The following is a 14,776-nucleotide window of genomic DNA, read 5'->3' as shown; positions in this document are numbered from 1 at the left end:
GCAGAATGGGTTTCAAGAGATCACAGGGAATTCCAATGTCTAACAGTGACATCATAAAAGGCTAAATTAATTCCTCTTTGCAGTTCTAAAGTAAATACAAGACAAGGAGTTCCACAACAGATATTTCCATCAGGATCATTTTTCTTTTATTTCCCCGGAAAAAAAAAATAATTCTCAGAAGATGAATGGGGATTGTGTTTTCTTGTGTCTGAGTGAATTGCAATAAATTACAAAATCTTTAGCCTTTTCTGAACTACTTTAAATAGTTTCCAGAGCACAAATTTGTTCTGTTTCCGTGGCAACAAGAATAAGCTAGCGGCCTTAGTGTTTGCAGAAATACCAGTAAAAACACTTGTGAACTTTCCTCCAAAGAAAGCATACTTGTTTCTTATTTTGTATGTACACAATATCAGTCTGCATTATCAGAATTGTTTAGGAACTGTTCCTCTGCTATTGAAGAGGTAAGTAAACAATTTTATGTTTTGCAAATTATTCTGGACCAAACTGAATTCTAGTAATTATAGTAATTGACAGTAAATTAATACTTAAAGACATCTACAAAACTATCCGGGACATTTCCATTTTGGTTTGCAATGCTGTAACATTAGATTTCATACTAATGAAGAAATATTCATTTTGTATGATCGTTTTGTCTTTGTTTGGAATCCTGCTGGCATGTTTTCCCAGAAAACTTGGTATTGTTAATTATTCTGAACTGCAGTACTCAAGTTTGGAAAAATTGGATTTCCTGAAGGACGTAGGTCAGGTTGTACACTGAATCATATCAGACATCTGTGCCTAAACATATTGTAAACATGAGCTGTTTTTCTCAGTGGTTTGTATAAACTAGTTTAAAAACAGCTTCTTAGCCATAATTTATTCCTGCTGGCTAGTATGAGTCATATGTGCATTAGGTACATTTAACGGTTTCCTGTTTCTCATAGTATTAACACCTAGTTTTTCAACTTTATATGTAAATTTATTATTTTCCTTTTTACCGTGTATAGTAAAATTGTTTACAATTTTGTAATTGTAATTGTTTACAAGAGCAGGCTACAAATAATTTTTCCCCTGTATGATTAGATAAAGGTAAATGACTGAAAACAGGTGTATTACTGTTGGCGAAGCTCTGGTGTATTTATGGATAATATTTGAGTTTGGATTATGTTAGTATACTGATATTTATTTGGAAACAATCAAGTGATGGACAGTGCTCCACTGAGTGAATACTTTATAAACTGATGGGGAAAAAAATGCAACATCTCCTCCTCCACACTCTGGCCCTCCCGTCTGCATGGAACAGGCTGAAGAGTAACTCATCCTTGAAGAGGACCTGATGCCACCGCTGACGAGTCCATCGGAGCCTCAGTCTGGCCCAAGCCAGTCGGGTGTGATGTCTAGGAGGTTGCCATGCTCTAAGGCCAGCTGCATGGAGCATCACTGTCCTCTCACTGATGCGGGCATCGTGTCTGCCGGCAGCAGTATGGGTGGCAGATATGAAACAATCTCTCAGATGGACCAGTCTGTGTCTGTCCTGCTCTGGTGTGGTAACTCGAGGGCGACCGGATCTTGGGTGGTCTTCTGTCCTGCTGGTCTGCTTGAACCTTCTCTGCAGTCGGACACAGTGGTTGCCTTGCTTCTGGTGACATTCAAGGCATTATGGAATGCACAGAAAACTGACTAAGTGTGGCCTTTTTCTTGCAGTGACCTAAGCTTTGAATTAAGGCCTTTTTAATGGTGGACCAGATCAGGCATTGTTCCACCTAGACCTCGTTGGGTAAAAGTGCTCCTAACGAGCTTTTGTGTGATTGGCAAGTTGCAATGCCTCACTGCACAAGCTGTATTGCTGGTCGATGGGCTTAAAACAAATTGACAACTTTTTGTGAAAGTACATAAGCTATAACTGCAGGTTTCTAATTCCATAATGTTCCATTTCTTTTTTCCATCATTATACTTAGGGACGTTTAAGAGCTAAACAAGTTAATCCCATCTAGTGTTATCCCACACTAGTATGTAGGTTGATTGCTATTAGTTTATTGACCTAAGGATTTCATCTGGTTGATTCTTGAAAGAAGCTAGAGTATGTGCATCAAGCAAATGGATGAGTAGCTTTTTCCAGACGTCCACAACTCTGTAAAGATGCCTCCTGTTGTCAGTTTTAAATGCATGGGCCACTAGATTCTGCTCGAGACCCTTTGTTTCATTTTTTGCTGTTGATTCCGATTTATTCTCTTGAATAAAATAGAAATTAAATGTTTGATGCATATCTTTAAAGCCAGGATGTTTCACTGCACTCTCTTCTTTGGACTTATTCCAGAAATGCAATCTTTAGAATTTACAGTATAATGGATGCTTTACTTGTGCAGTGTACAGTTTGAATGTAAAAGCCCACACTTTAAGCTTTCCACTTTTCATTGTCCTATTTTTTTAAGTTTGTCCAGAATGCCTAGAGGAGGAAAGTAATGTGAACATGAACACCTGAGTCTTTCATACTGTAGATCCTTCGAGCTCAATATTTCCTATTTTATTTGTAGTATTGAATTAATATAAATTAAACATCATCTGTCAAGTATTTGCTCTGTCTTGAAAATTGTCTAAATTGTCTGGTCTTTCTGAAATGTCCTTTCCAATGTTTTGTAAATGTCCTTTTCTGTAGTGTTCATTAATCCACCTGGTGGGTATCATCTGCAGACCACACTAGATTACTAGCTTCTAGATCATTGATGTAAATTAGGAAAATCTGTGGTCCTGTTACAGATGCCTGTGGTATACTGTCTGTACTCTCCTTTTCCTATCAATTAACTATTTCTCAATCAATATATGTATTATCTGGGGTGACTGCTGCTTGAAATTTTAGAATTAATCTTTTTTACTGAACTATTATCAGTTCATTGTTATTAGCTTTCTGCAAATCTTAACGTACCACATTATATGATTTGTTCGCCTCCTGTATCCTTGTTTCCAGCAAGTTAGTCAAGAAAGCAAAGGGTTAACATTGACAAAAAGTGGGAAGTCAAGCTGTGTATTGCTTTTATTAGCAGCAAACTACAATAAGTTGCTAAATGTAACAAAACTGTACAATGTTTCTCTCATGAAGTACAAGGACTACTGGATAGATCAGATTGATGGATTGCAATGAACCTCTTTTGAGGTTAGTGTTTTTAAAAGCAAGCCAAAAATTTAATGGCTTGTGAGAATGTGAGTAATAGCTGTTGATGACTGCATACTTTATAAACACAAAGCTGAGTTAGGTACATAAAACTGTTGTTTGTGAAATGAGCTAATTCATGTTTACATTTCCATACTAGATTTGGAAAAGGTTGGCCCCAAAATGGAGCATTAAACAGACAAGTGCAGGTTTTCACTTAATTTTCAAAATTTAGCTCTTTACTGTGAAATCTGTCACTTCTCATCTACACATGTAATTGTGGGTTGGATGCAGTGCTCTGAGTGGTACACAGTGCAAAATGACAAAGCAAGGAAGCATGGGGAACATTAAAAACAAGTGCAAAAGCACAACCTTGTTCTTATTCCATCCATCCTTTTTCAATCTGCCTTTCTTAGAAACTGTGTCTGCAGATATGTTCATTGCAATTCAGCTCACCTGATCAATAAAGGAGATAATTGTGTCCTAAAGGACACACAAGAACTCCAAAGAGTAACAAAAACACTGAAAAACTGGAACATCCATGAACTAACAATAACACATCTGGAATTTATTTTATTGTTTATGATAGTTGGCTATCTGGATGGGAGCTACGTGAACTTTTCTTTTGGGGAAAAAGAACAGGAAGCATGCAACTAATGTATTTTCTAGTTTTAATAGCCCAGTTAAAACTTTAAATTCCTGGCAGGCTCTCTGCTTTGTAAATCCTTTTAGTCAGTACATTGGAAGGCACACTGTGTAGGATGTGTATGTAGATATGGCTCTCAAAGGTTTCTTATATATCCTGCTTATTTGATTGAATTCCAAAATAGACTGCATAATCCTTGGGAGGCTTTCTAATGCGGCAGAAGGAGAGCTCTTGGAAGGTGAAATAGAAGCAAAATGTAATTTACAGACCTGACAATGTTAAAAGTTCTTTTCTTGGCCCCTGTAATTGTATTAGATTATTTCCCAAGGCCCAGCCTCAGATGATTGCTGCCGGCATATTGGCCAGATGAAGTTAAAGGTTTTTTTTTAATTCTGTTGTAGACTTTGATTAAGTTTCCTTTATTTTTGTTCTTAAAACTAATTTGTTTACATTTTAAAACCATACCAGGTAATTCAGGAGATGTATTGGAATAAGTTTTCACTAAGTGTCTTCATTTCTTAACTCCAAATACGCATTTATGAGGTGTTATGTCGGGGAGCTTTCGTGGAAAAAAAAAACGGTGGGAAGGCCAATAACTTTGAGGTCTATCATCATTCTGGGTCATGATTTCCATAGAGCCCGAGTCTGATTGTTAACAAAATTCTTAGATTGGGTGATATTTTAAAAAGAAACAGGCTGTGCAGAAAGATGCATTTAGAATTGTTTTTATGTGAAGCCCCAACAGACACAAGCGCACTGCTTTGCTGTCACAGTGCTGATAATAGATCTTCATTGAGGATTCTTTAATACTGGAGATGCATTATTTACAATTGCATTTCCATGGAATGGGTTGTGTGAAAATAGCAATTCAAGTCTGAGAATTTCAAAACCTCTCAACTTGCATGAATTGTGCCTTTGAAACGGATTGTTTTAAACTCTTAGAAATCAGAAAGTTTATACTGTTTTAATACTACAAAAAAGGTGGTCTGAAAAACATCAACTGTGTTTAGTGTCATTTATAAGGAAATACTTTTCCTTTTTTTTAAAATTAGAGCAGGATATGTACAGTAGGCACTTGTTTTAGGTTTGCCGGGTTGCCTTCCTGATTTTATCTATTTTTCTATTTTTAATTTTCAAACTCAGTCTCAAATGGGTAAATATTCCATCTGAATAGTACTGGAGCAGTCAAGGCAGTAGATTTTAAAAGTTTTAGAATGCAAGCCTGATAGCTGAATAACTGCTGCAGAACGTCTCGCAGAGGTCAGAGATGCAGCAATTACACCCTTGATAAACCTTTTAACTACAAATGATACCATTCTGATAAAATGTTTACCACCATTATGATAAAAGATATGATCTGTCTTTATCTCCATCTCAACATATATAAATATATTGGGTAGGTAGAATGCTCCACAGCCAAAACCTTTTCTTTTTTCTCCTTTCAGCATGGAATAAACCTGTTACCCATTCCTATATAAATATATTGCTATGTGTTCATGCAGTAGGGATTTGAGTAAGTTTCCTATATCTTGGTAATAAGCTACAATACATAACACTTAATTTGATACTTTTTGCCACCTGTATGTAAGAACATGAAAAGTTAGATGTTCTTACTTAAAATGCTTTACAATCTACTTTATGCAGACAAAATAATAATAATAATTGCTTACACTTAGTAAATAGTTTAGTGGTTACAGAAATGAAAGCCAGGACATAATGATAATAATAATTGCTAACACTTACAGTATATAGCTCTTTTCTGGACACTCCACTCAAAGTGCTTTACAGGGGACTCCCCTCCACCACCACCAATGTGCAGCATCCACCTGGATGATGCGACGGCAGCCATAGTGCGCCAGAATGCTCACCACACATCAGCTATCAGTGGGGAGGAGAGCAGAGTAATGAAGCCAATTCATAGATGGGGATTATTAGGAGGCCATGATTGGTAAGGGACGCCAGGGTTACACCCCTACTCTTTGAGAAACACCCTGTGACTTTTAATGACCACAGAGTCAGGACCTTGGTTTTACATCTCAACCGAAGGATGGCACCTGTTTACAGTATAGTGTCCCCGTCGCTATACTGGGGTATAAGGACCCACATAGACCACAGGGAGTGGGATCAGCAGGGGGTGCTCAAACACCTCTTCCAGCAGCAACCTTAGTTTTTCCCACGAGGTCTCCCATCCAGGTACTGACCAGGCTCACACCTGCTTAGCTTCAGTGGGTTGCCAGTTGTGAGTTGCAGGGTAATATGGCTGCTGGCGATGATACTTGACCACAATGTAAAATCAACCCAAATAATCTGCACTACTTAAAGCCTTTCATCTAATACCAACATTCTTTTGTCCCCCTTTTGCAACTTCTAGAAATGAAGAAGAACCCCTGGCACTCACCATGGGTTATTGCTCTTGCTGTCCTCATTGCTCTGGGAATCATCGCTTTAGTGACTACAGCTGTGGTACAGAATAAACCTCTTCCCAAGAAGTTTAAGGTAATCTGTTAGTCTCACTGATGTAGCATGGCTGCAGCTTATTTCCAAAAATGTTCTTTTTGCATTGAGTTTTGCATTTCAACAATGCCTTCTAATGCATATGACGCCAGATCTGTCAAAACAGCTTCTCCATCTCATGTGCTCTATATTCAGGAGGCTGGGGTTATAATATACTGTAGGCAAGGATTTAAAAAAAAATTAATATATTGGCAGATCAATGGTCAGGAGTAGGTTACTGCCTAGCGTCCTGGGTGCCTCACAGGCCTGTGTGGTCAGCGGCCTTAACAATATGAGCAGACTAATGTAGCAGTTGCTCAAGGAAAGCTTCATCTTAAATATGAATATCAGCTGTTACAGTAGCACCCACACTAAGCAAGGAGTACCTCCCAGTACAGCACCATCAAGTTATAAAAAAAATACTCGCTCTACGTGGGCATAAAATTTCACCAAAATATGTAGAAGTCTGAATAATTTTCTAAGGTCTACAGTATATCATAGTTGATATGTACCAAGTATTCAGCTCTTACAGTATATAACGCTTACAAAGGCCAAAAGAAGAGAAAGCTGCCTTCTAAACTAAACAGAGTATGACCTACGGTTATATCTCTTATGTAAACGTGTGTAGTGTGCTCTCTGAAGGCACCACTTCTGTAGGGTTTGGGCATTTACTGGGACAATTATTAATTGTAGCAGTAAATCACAAAATTGATTCTTTTGATGGCTTTAGAATCCAACCATGCAATATAACTCAAACAACGCACACACACACAGGTACTAATACACGAGGATACATTTATTAATACATAAAATATGCATGTAAACCTAACAGATCTTATCGAGAGGACATACGTTCAGTATATCATTCATTTAGACCGTTTCTTAAATGAACTTGGTTATAACTTCTACATTAGATACTCAAAACAAGTACATAACTCTTAGGAATTAAATTGATATCAACTGGTTGGGATAACAATTTAATTTTCTCGAGCTGTAATGCATTGAAGTTGAATACTCATCCAATCTCTGGGGATTCAGATCTCCTGCGGGCTCCCTGGCTCCGTGCCAGGCTGTGCTGTGCGGCTTGCGACAGTGCGCTGCTGATGCTCATTGGCCGGCTAGTTAGTGTTGGCTTTAACTAACAAAGTTTGTGCACAGAAGAAAAGATGACTGTGGGTCCCAGCAAGTCAGGAAGAGGACCGGTTCATTCCTGATGAAGAGCTAGTTCTGAATAGTGATTCAGCTGTCCACAGTTCCGACCTGTTCATGAGGCTTGCTGCTGATGCTAACCTCGGGTGGATCCTCTGGTTACTCTCTGGCAACCTCTGCTCTCGACTCTTAGAACAAAGGAAAGTTCTGGCACTCGGACACACTGGCCGTTCCGTGGTTGTTCGGGCTGAGTCTCAGGATGGTCAGGAGACGTGCTGCGAGAATGTCCTGCCCTTGGGAGCCTTCTGCTCCTAGGCTGTCCTGCCCTGGAATTCTCCTTTGAATTCTCCCTTTCAGGAAAGTCCACAGAATTCTCTCAGGAGCTCTGTGTTGCCTGTTTTTACCTGGAAGAACTTCAGCTCATTCATTGGCTGAAAGTTCCATGGGCATCAGAGTCCCATGTGGGTTACTTGGCCCTACCAGTCCCTGATTGGTTGATCAAGGTGAGATATGAGTCACGTACTCCTGACACTTAGGAATACAGTCCAGATGTCCATCTGGCACTCCCTAGACAGATAGGCGCCAATGGATGACCATTGATCATGATAGCCAGGCTTAGCATCCCCATTTGGGAGCTGTCCCTTATCAAAAGAAAACATCTTTAAATCAGCCTGCATGAATAGTTTCTCTGTGGCTGCACCACAGAGATGAACAGAGAGATGAGGCATCATTTGGGAAAGCACAGCAACACTTAATTCTGTCTTATTAACAAGCATTGCCGCTACACGTGGATGCTACAAAATGAATAGGAACCAATCTTGCTATGCTAAAAAATGCACCCACTATCCTGGAGAAGGCATTTTTAACCGAGAGGTTCTTTATACAAGAACTCAAAGTTTCTAACAACAACAGAAGAGAAATTTCTCTTAACAAGGTACAAATAGTCAACTTCACTCTGGTCTTTCTAGATTATCTGGATAAGGACTTCTCGCCTTCTGACTTGCTGTCCCTTGTCATCCCTCCTGTCTCGTGCTTTTCTGTTTCTCTGTACCTGCCTGTTTTATTCAGTGTCCCTAAACTGTTGATGCCACTCTTAACCATTTAGCAAGAACTCAGCTAAGGTAAACCAAGGTTAATTTTACAATTGCTTGGATCTGTGAATCTTGGGCTGAACATTGCAGCAAAACATCTCCTTGCTTTGGAGGCCCCAGGGACTAGAAATGTTGACAATATCCATGTGTTACCAATGCTATCTACATTCTTAAAGACACTTCAATAGTTGTAACAATAGTTGACATATTGTAGTTTTACTGTGAGTTGAAAGCTGTATTTGAGTGTTAACAGGAAAAAGGCTCATTGTAAATGGGTCTTAGACAGGGGAATAAAGTGGCAATAAATTGTTAAGCATGGTTTGTGTCAAACCTGACTCTCTGAAGTCTCTTAATTCTTATCTATGGCACTATCTTAGACTCAGCCAACTCCTTGTATGACAGCATGAACAAATGTTTCATTGACTCTGCTGTGTGAAAGTGTGCAGCTGTGGTTCTGACAGTTTTGGTAAATGTTTACTCTTTTCTCTGTCCTTCCTTAGTATGGTATTGTCTTGGATGCTGGATCTTCTCACACTTCCTTATACATCTATGAGTGGCCAGCGGAGAAACAGAATGACACAGGAGTGGTTAAACAGCTACACGTCTGTCATGTAAAAGGTATAGCCAGGCTGTTAAGAAATGGCTTTCCTGGGCCAAAAGGTCTTTCTGCATCTTGTCTTGGAGATTTTCTGAATGCACAAACCTGCATGGTTTCTTAAAACACACAACAATTTAATCCAGGGTTAGAGACAGTCTGACATTCCTAGCTATTTAGAAGAGTTCTTTCTATACACATTGACAGTTTTGTTAGAATAATACAGTAATAAAACCACAAGCATGATGGACATTTTTTAATTTTTTTCACTAATGATACTGATCATCCACAAACACGTATCAAAGCAACCAATACTGTCCTTTCTTAAAAAGTTATATTACAATTATAATAATTGCTAAGACATTATACGTATTAAACAAATAACATTGTATAAAGTTTGTATACAGTTTTTTGTTTGAATTTCAGTGTTGGAACTACTTCTTATTTTGATATGATACAATTTTAATGTATTGTAATGCAGGAATGTACACATAGTATGAAGTGTTAAAAAAGATATGCACATGGATGTGTTGTGCCATGTCCTTATTTTCATTTTTTCATTTTTTATTGCATGCTCAAAAAAAAATCTAACGCCTCATTTGTATGAAATTTATAAGTACTTAAAAGTACAAGAATTATGTATTGGAACCTTATGGATTTTGCAAGTGAACACTGCAATTAATCCCTTTCCAATAGGGGCATTTGAAATTAAATCAAGTGAATAATACTCATTATTTTTTCCTTTCACTTGAAATGAAAATTTAATTAGCGCTCTCCTTACAAATCTCAACAATACTCTTTTGATAATTTAAGCATTTACTCCAAAGTATATCTTTTAATGACTTAAAAATATAAATGTTTCTTTGTTCAACTCTGCACTGAGGTAAAAGAGTAGGGAATGTCTTACTGACATTAAATGCATACTGTGTCCTATTAAAACTACTTAAAACAATTAAGCATAGATAAGTGAATAGTGGAGGAATTCCATGTAAGTTGTGGAGAGTCCAAACTAAGGTAAAATTTAAACTTTAAATTGAAAGCTTTTACAGCTGGAAGAACTGTTGTAAATTTTAATTTATAGCCAAAACTGTAGTGGTGACACTTGAGTTGGATTATAATACTGACAGATTATTCTGCATTTCTTAAATTTTTCCATCTCAAAATATTTCTTGAGGGATATCTGCACAGCCATTAGTCAATGTAGGAGTGTCACTCATTTCCTTTTTCACTGCTCTATTTTCATTTTACCTTCGTTTTATTTCTTATATTGGCTCAAATGAACCTATTAAATATTTTTTCAATATTTTGTAAAGATAGCTGCAGTTCTGACTAGGAAAAAGAGGATTACTAATAAGATATATTAAACGAGAAACTAAAATACATAACTAATTTAGATTTTATTTCCTATTATCAAACTAGTCTAGTTTCTAATGGCAGAAACAAACACGCAGGCCATGAGGGCCAGTTCTTCCAGAAGACTGTTACCTACCAGTATGTTTTTGGGCTGTGGAAGGAAACTGGAGAACCCAAAAGAATCTCATCCAAACACTTGGAGAACATATGACCTCCACAGGTCTGGAACTGATCCAGGGGTACCAGTGCTGTGAGGCACCAATCCTAACAGCTGTGCCACCATTATGATGTTAAATTGTGGTCCTCCAGGAAATTACTTGACCTCCAGTTTTCTCCTATCTCCCAAAAACTTGTAGAATAGATTTAATTGGCCAGTTTAAATTATCTATATGTGGAGTCTGGTCTCCATGTGGGATTATCAGTTCCCTCCAACCAGAGTAGTCCTGGTGCCTTCCTATCTTTTTTTTCCTAGAAAAAGGTTCATGTTTACATGTGAACATAATGGTATATTATATAAAATAACCCTTTCCATTGCATGACATTTAACAACAACACGCATAAAAATCTTAAAATACTTATACTGTCTTAGCAAAAACACACAATATAAAATAGTAATGATTTAAAATGAGCATAGTGGTCTAAAGCTTATAGAAATGTATTTTGAGTTCTGCTTGTTATGTCTTTATATACATATTGCTGTCCAAAAGCATAAGAGTCCTAGTTTCTGATGTAGAAAGAGACAGTGAGATAACCTACTCACTGTCTCTCTTTGCCCCGTCACACAGGCCCAGGTATCTCCAGCTACAGTACAGACCCAAAGAGAGCAGGAGCATCTCTTCAAGAATGTATGAATGAGGCAAAAGTAAAAATACCAGAAAGAAGACACAACGAAACACCAGTTTATCTAGGAGCCACTGCAGGCATGAGGTTGCTCAGGTATTTTATTTCCCACTATCAACTTCCAGATGTTGACCTAGAAAGTACTCCTGTTCACTCTGATGTACTCATTTAGCAGAATCCTTCTTTGATGGAAGCATGTTAAAAGAAAGGAAACGTGTGCGAGCCCATTTCCTATCTATCAGGAAAATGTCACAAACCCAAAATATGGCTTTGCGGTGGATGAGATGTGCTATTGTATATGAAAATGTAGAAGTATGTCAAAGAAAAATATTCAGATGTGATATATATTTTAAGGTCTTACAGTGCTGAATGAACAAACATACCCTATACAGTATTCATAATATTTGTGAATTTGCATAGTGTATATTTGTACGTTACTATGGTTACATGCTATGTAAAACAGACTAAGATCTACATAAAACCCCCAAAATCATTCTGTCAGTCAAAAAAGGTGTCTGAAAATCTAAGAAATATCCTTAGAAAAGAGTGTTTCAGTGGGAGCTCACCCAAGTACAAAGATGTTTTCTGTGATATAAAAACAAAGGAATAGTAAATGAAGTAGTAAATATCTAATAGGTGGTGAAGAACACAGGCAGGCGCCTGTTGCCTGAATCCACATCACGCACACCCATGCTACTTGTTAACCCAGTTTGGAACCACAAATTGATCTTTCCTTCCCTTTTTGGGGTTAAGAAGTTCCCTCCTTCACTACACTGGAGAGCCTTTTGTACCATCAGCACACTTGCTTCATGGAGTCTGTCCTTGAATCACAGGTGTATCGCCTGAAAAATTACAGTATCTTGAGACTATCACTCCTACTTAACATTCACAAAAATGCAGCAGATTTACTCCAGACCAAGCCAAAAAGGAAATGACGTGCACATATGAATATACAGTATTCTGCTCTTATTCAATAAGGAAAACACTAAACAGCATATTGTGCACCTTGAATTACCAGCCTAGTAGTTTTCCTTTGTCTCAGAATCACTCAGCCCAGTGCTAGTCATCAAAACAATGGAGATTCTTTTCAGAGAGACTTGAGCAGCAGTTAGTCATGTCTATAGTACATAGTGCAACTGCAACATGTCAAGTCTAATCATTTGAAGTAAATACAGAGATAAGTCTGGTGCAATGAGTTTTGCTCTGTTTTCTCTTGCAGAAAAGAAAATTCATCTGCCTCAGACAAAGTGCTCTCATCTGTTGCAAAATCCCTCCAGTCCTACCCCTTCCAGTACCATGGAGCACGGATCATCACAGGCCAGGAGGAGGGGGCGTATGGGTGGATAACCGTGAACTACCTGAGTGAAAAATTCAAACAGGTGCTTCATATGCCTTTATAAGAAGGACCGCATGCTTTCTTAAGAAACCTGCGAAGTTGGTGTGTCAAAAGAATCAGCTGCATAAAATGTTTACATGTTTACAGACAAAAGACCACAAGCCTACACAGTTCCACAGTTCATTTTAGAGAGTTATGTAAGTGTTAGAAATGCAACAAATTCTATTGCTTATAGTGCCTCTCATACAGTACATGTGTGTAAGAGCAAACAGAGATTCAGTCCACTCTAAAAAGTAGACAAAGAAAAACACAATTTAGGCTCTGATCCTTTTTTAATTGTGTGTGCCTTGGAGAAAATGTGAAACAACTCCATAGTTTTAAGGCAACTTCAAACACATGTTTCCTTACAACATTAAAGGTAGTAAAAGCTGGCTTGCCATCCCTTCTTGAGTTGTTCCTTAGCTCTAATTGTATTAGACCGCCCTCTGCCTGCCCTCCTTTCTGTCTTTCCTGCTTTCTCTTTCCTGCTCGCATGCTGGCCACATTCACATTCTCTTCGCGTTCCCTTTCTTTCCGCATCCCTTTTTTCTGGACTTTCTCCTTTCATTTATGCCTGTGTTTTGTTTTCCAAGTCGGTTTCCCTTCTGTTTTTTCTTGTTAATTACAAGGCAACATGTATGCTGCATCTTTTTACACTTGAAATAAGGTGTAAATCCCAAAAAAGTCAATTAAAAATAAATGACACTTCTTTAGTTTAGGGGTTGTAAGTCTCATCTAGACATTTTATTAAAGGAGTACATTAATACTGTGGCCCTGTGATGGACTGGATTCCCATCCAGGCTGTTTCTGCCTTGCCAAGTTAGGCTCCAGCTCCCCTGTGACCCTGAAAAGGATGAAGTGGTTAGAAAATGGATGGATTAATAAGGTGGAGAGTGGCACAATGGTTAGCATTTGTTGCCTTGCAGTGCTGGGTCCAAGAGTTCAATTCTTGACCTGGGGTTCAAATGGGTTTCCATCAGATGTTCCACTTCCACTGTCCATAAACACATTGGTACGTTAATTATTCTGGACAGTATTTTTTTAATCGGAATCTAGAACCCTGTTAATAGAAAAATGTATATTATCGATACCTAAAGTTATCTTCATACTTATTTTTGTACTAGTGCATTTAGATATATACATTTATTAATTAAGCACAAAGGTCAGCAGACTTTATACAAACAATTTTCCAATAAACTGAGAAAATTTAAACACTTGATTACTGACAATCTGAATAATTAAGAGAGACCAAAAAGTACTTGAACAGCAATGTGGATTCTAAAACAAATGTACCTTGCATTCAGAGTTGAAAGACAGACTTTGTTTAATATTTCAGTAACCCCATGCATTTAGTTTCAATTAAAATGTAAACATTTTTTTGGTGGGGGAGTGGAAAAGCAGCATAATAGTCTTTGTGAAACTGTATGTTAAATTTATAAAATGCCCTTTTGAGCTGAACAACACAGATAGATACCCTATACAAGCCTACTTTACTCAAGTAAAGTGGCAATTAATTCTGGACTCTGGCTGTAGAAAACAGGGAAATATAATACTGTATGCTGTAGGAATTGCTAAACTCCCTTTTGCAAAGTTGATTTAATGTTTCTACTTTCTATAAAGGGTATGGAGCCTGTACTTAACATGTTCCAGTTTTATGAATGATGTCATATTAACATTTGACGCATTTGTATTCACCATTAATTTTACAATGCAGGCATTATTCTTGGGAATAGATTTTGGACAATAACTTAAACATTTAGACAACTGAGAACACCACACAAATATAACACTGTTGTATGTCTCGATTGCTTACTTACTGTATAGAGTATCCTGAAGAATCCAAAAGTACTTTTTGCAGGTAGAGGGAAGCTCAGTTTGTTCATTACAGAATTGTAGCATATTCTAGGAATCAGGCAATTCAACTACAAAACAAGATGAATACTAATGAAATAATTGCTCAATTAAGATAATGGGGGATTCAGATTAAACTTAGAAAGCCTGAACTACAAAATAGACTCTAAATGTCGTGGGAAGCACTCTTACCATGACAGCATTGACGAAGTGAATTTTTCTTTCTAGAGAGGAA

The 14,776-nt window shown here is 37.7% G+C and overlaps 1 protein-coding gene across 4 annotated transcripts in view; it reads left to right on the top strand.

Moving 5' to 3' along the window:
• entpd1 (ectonucleoside triphosphate diphosphohydrolase 1) overlaps positions 1 to 14,776 on the top strand; it is a 58,359-nt gene that overhangs the window by 36,724 nt on the left and 6,859 nt on the right. For 3 of the 4 annotated variants that reach the window (XM_015347606.2, XM_015347609.2, XM_015347607.2), the window contains 4 exons: positions 6,166 to 6,290; positions 9,028 to 9,145; positions 11,261 to 11,411; positions 12,535 to 12,694. In XM_015347606.2, coding sequence (XP_015203092.1) covers positions 6,166 to 6,290; positions 9,028 to 9,145; positions 11,261 to 11,411; positions 12,535 to 12,694 — 554 coding nt within the window. Of the gene's footprint in view, positions 1 to 123; positions 462 to 6,165; positions 6,291 to 9,027; positions 9,146 to 11,260; positions 11,412 to 12,534; positions 12,695 to 14,776 lie in introns of those variants that run through there. The other variant, XM_015347608.2, reaches the window with a different exon arrangement.

The sequence above is a fragment of the Lepisosteus oculatus genome, chromosome 4, assembly GCF_040954835.1.
Source record: "Lepisosteus oculatus isolate fLepOcu1 chromosome 4, fLepOcu1.hap2, whole genome shotgun sequence".
Classification (NCBI taxonomy): Eukaryota; Metazoa; Chordata; class Actinopteri; order Semionotiformes; family Lepisosteidae; genus Lepisosteus; species Lepisosteus oculatus.
Note: the sequence above shows the minus strand (reverse complement) of the source record. Positions and strands in the feature narration are given on the sequence as shown.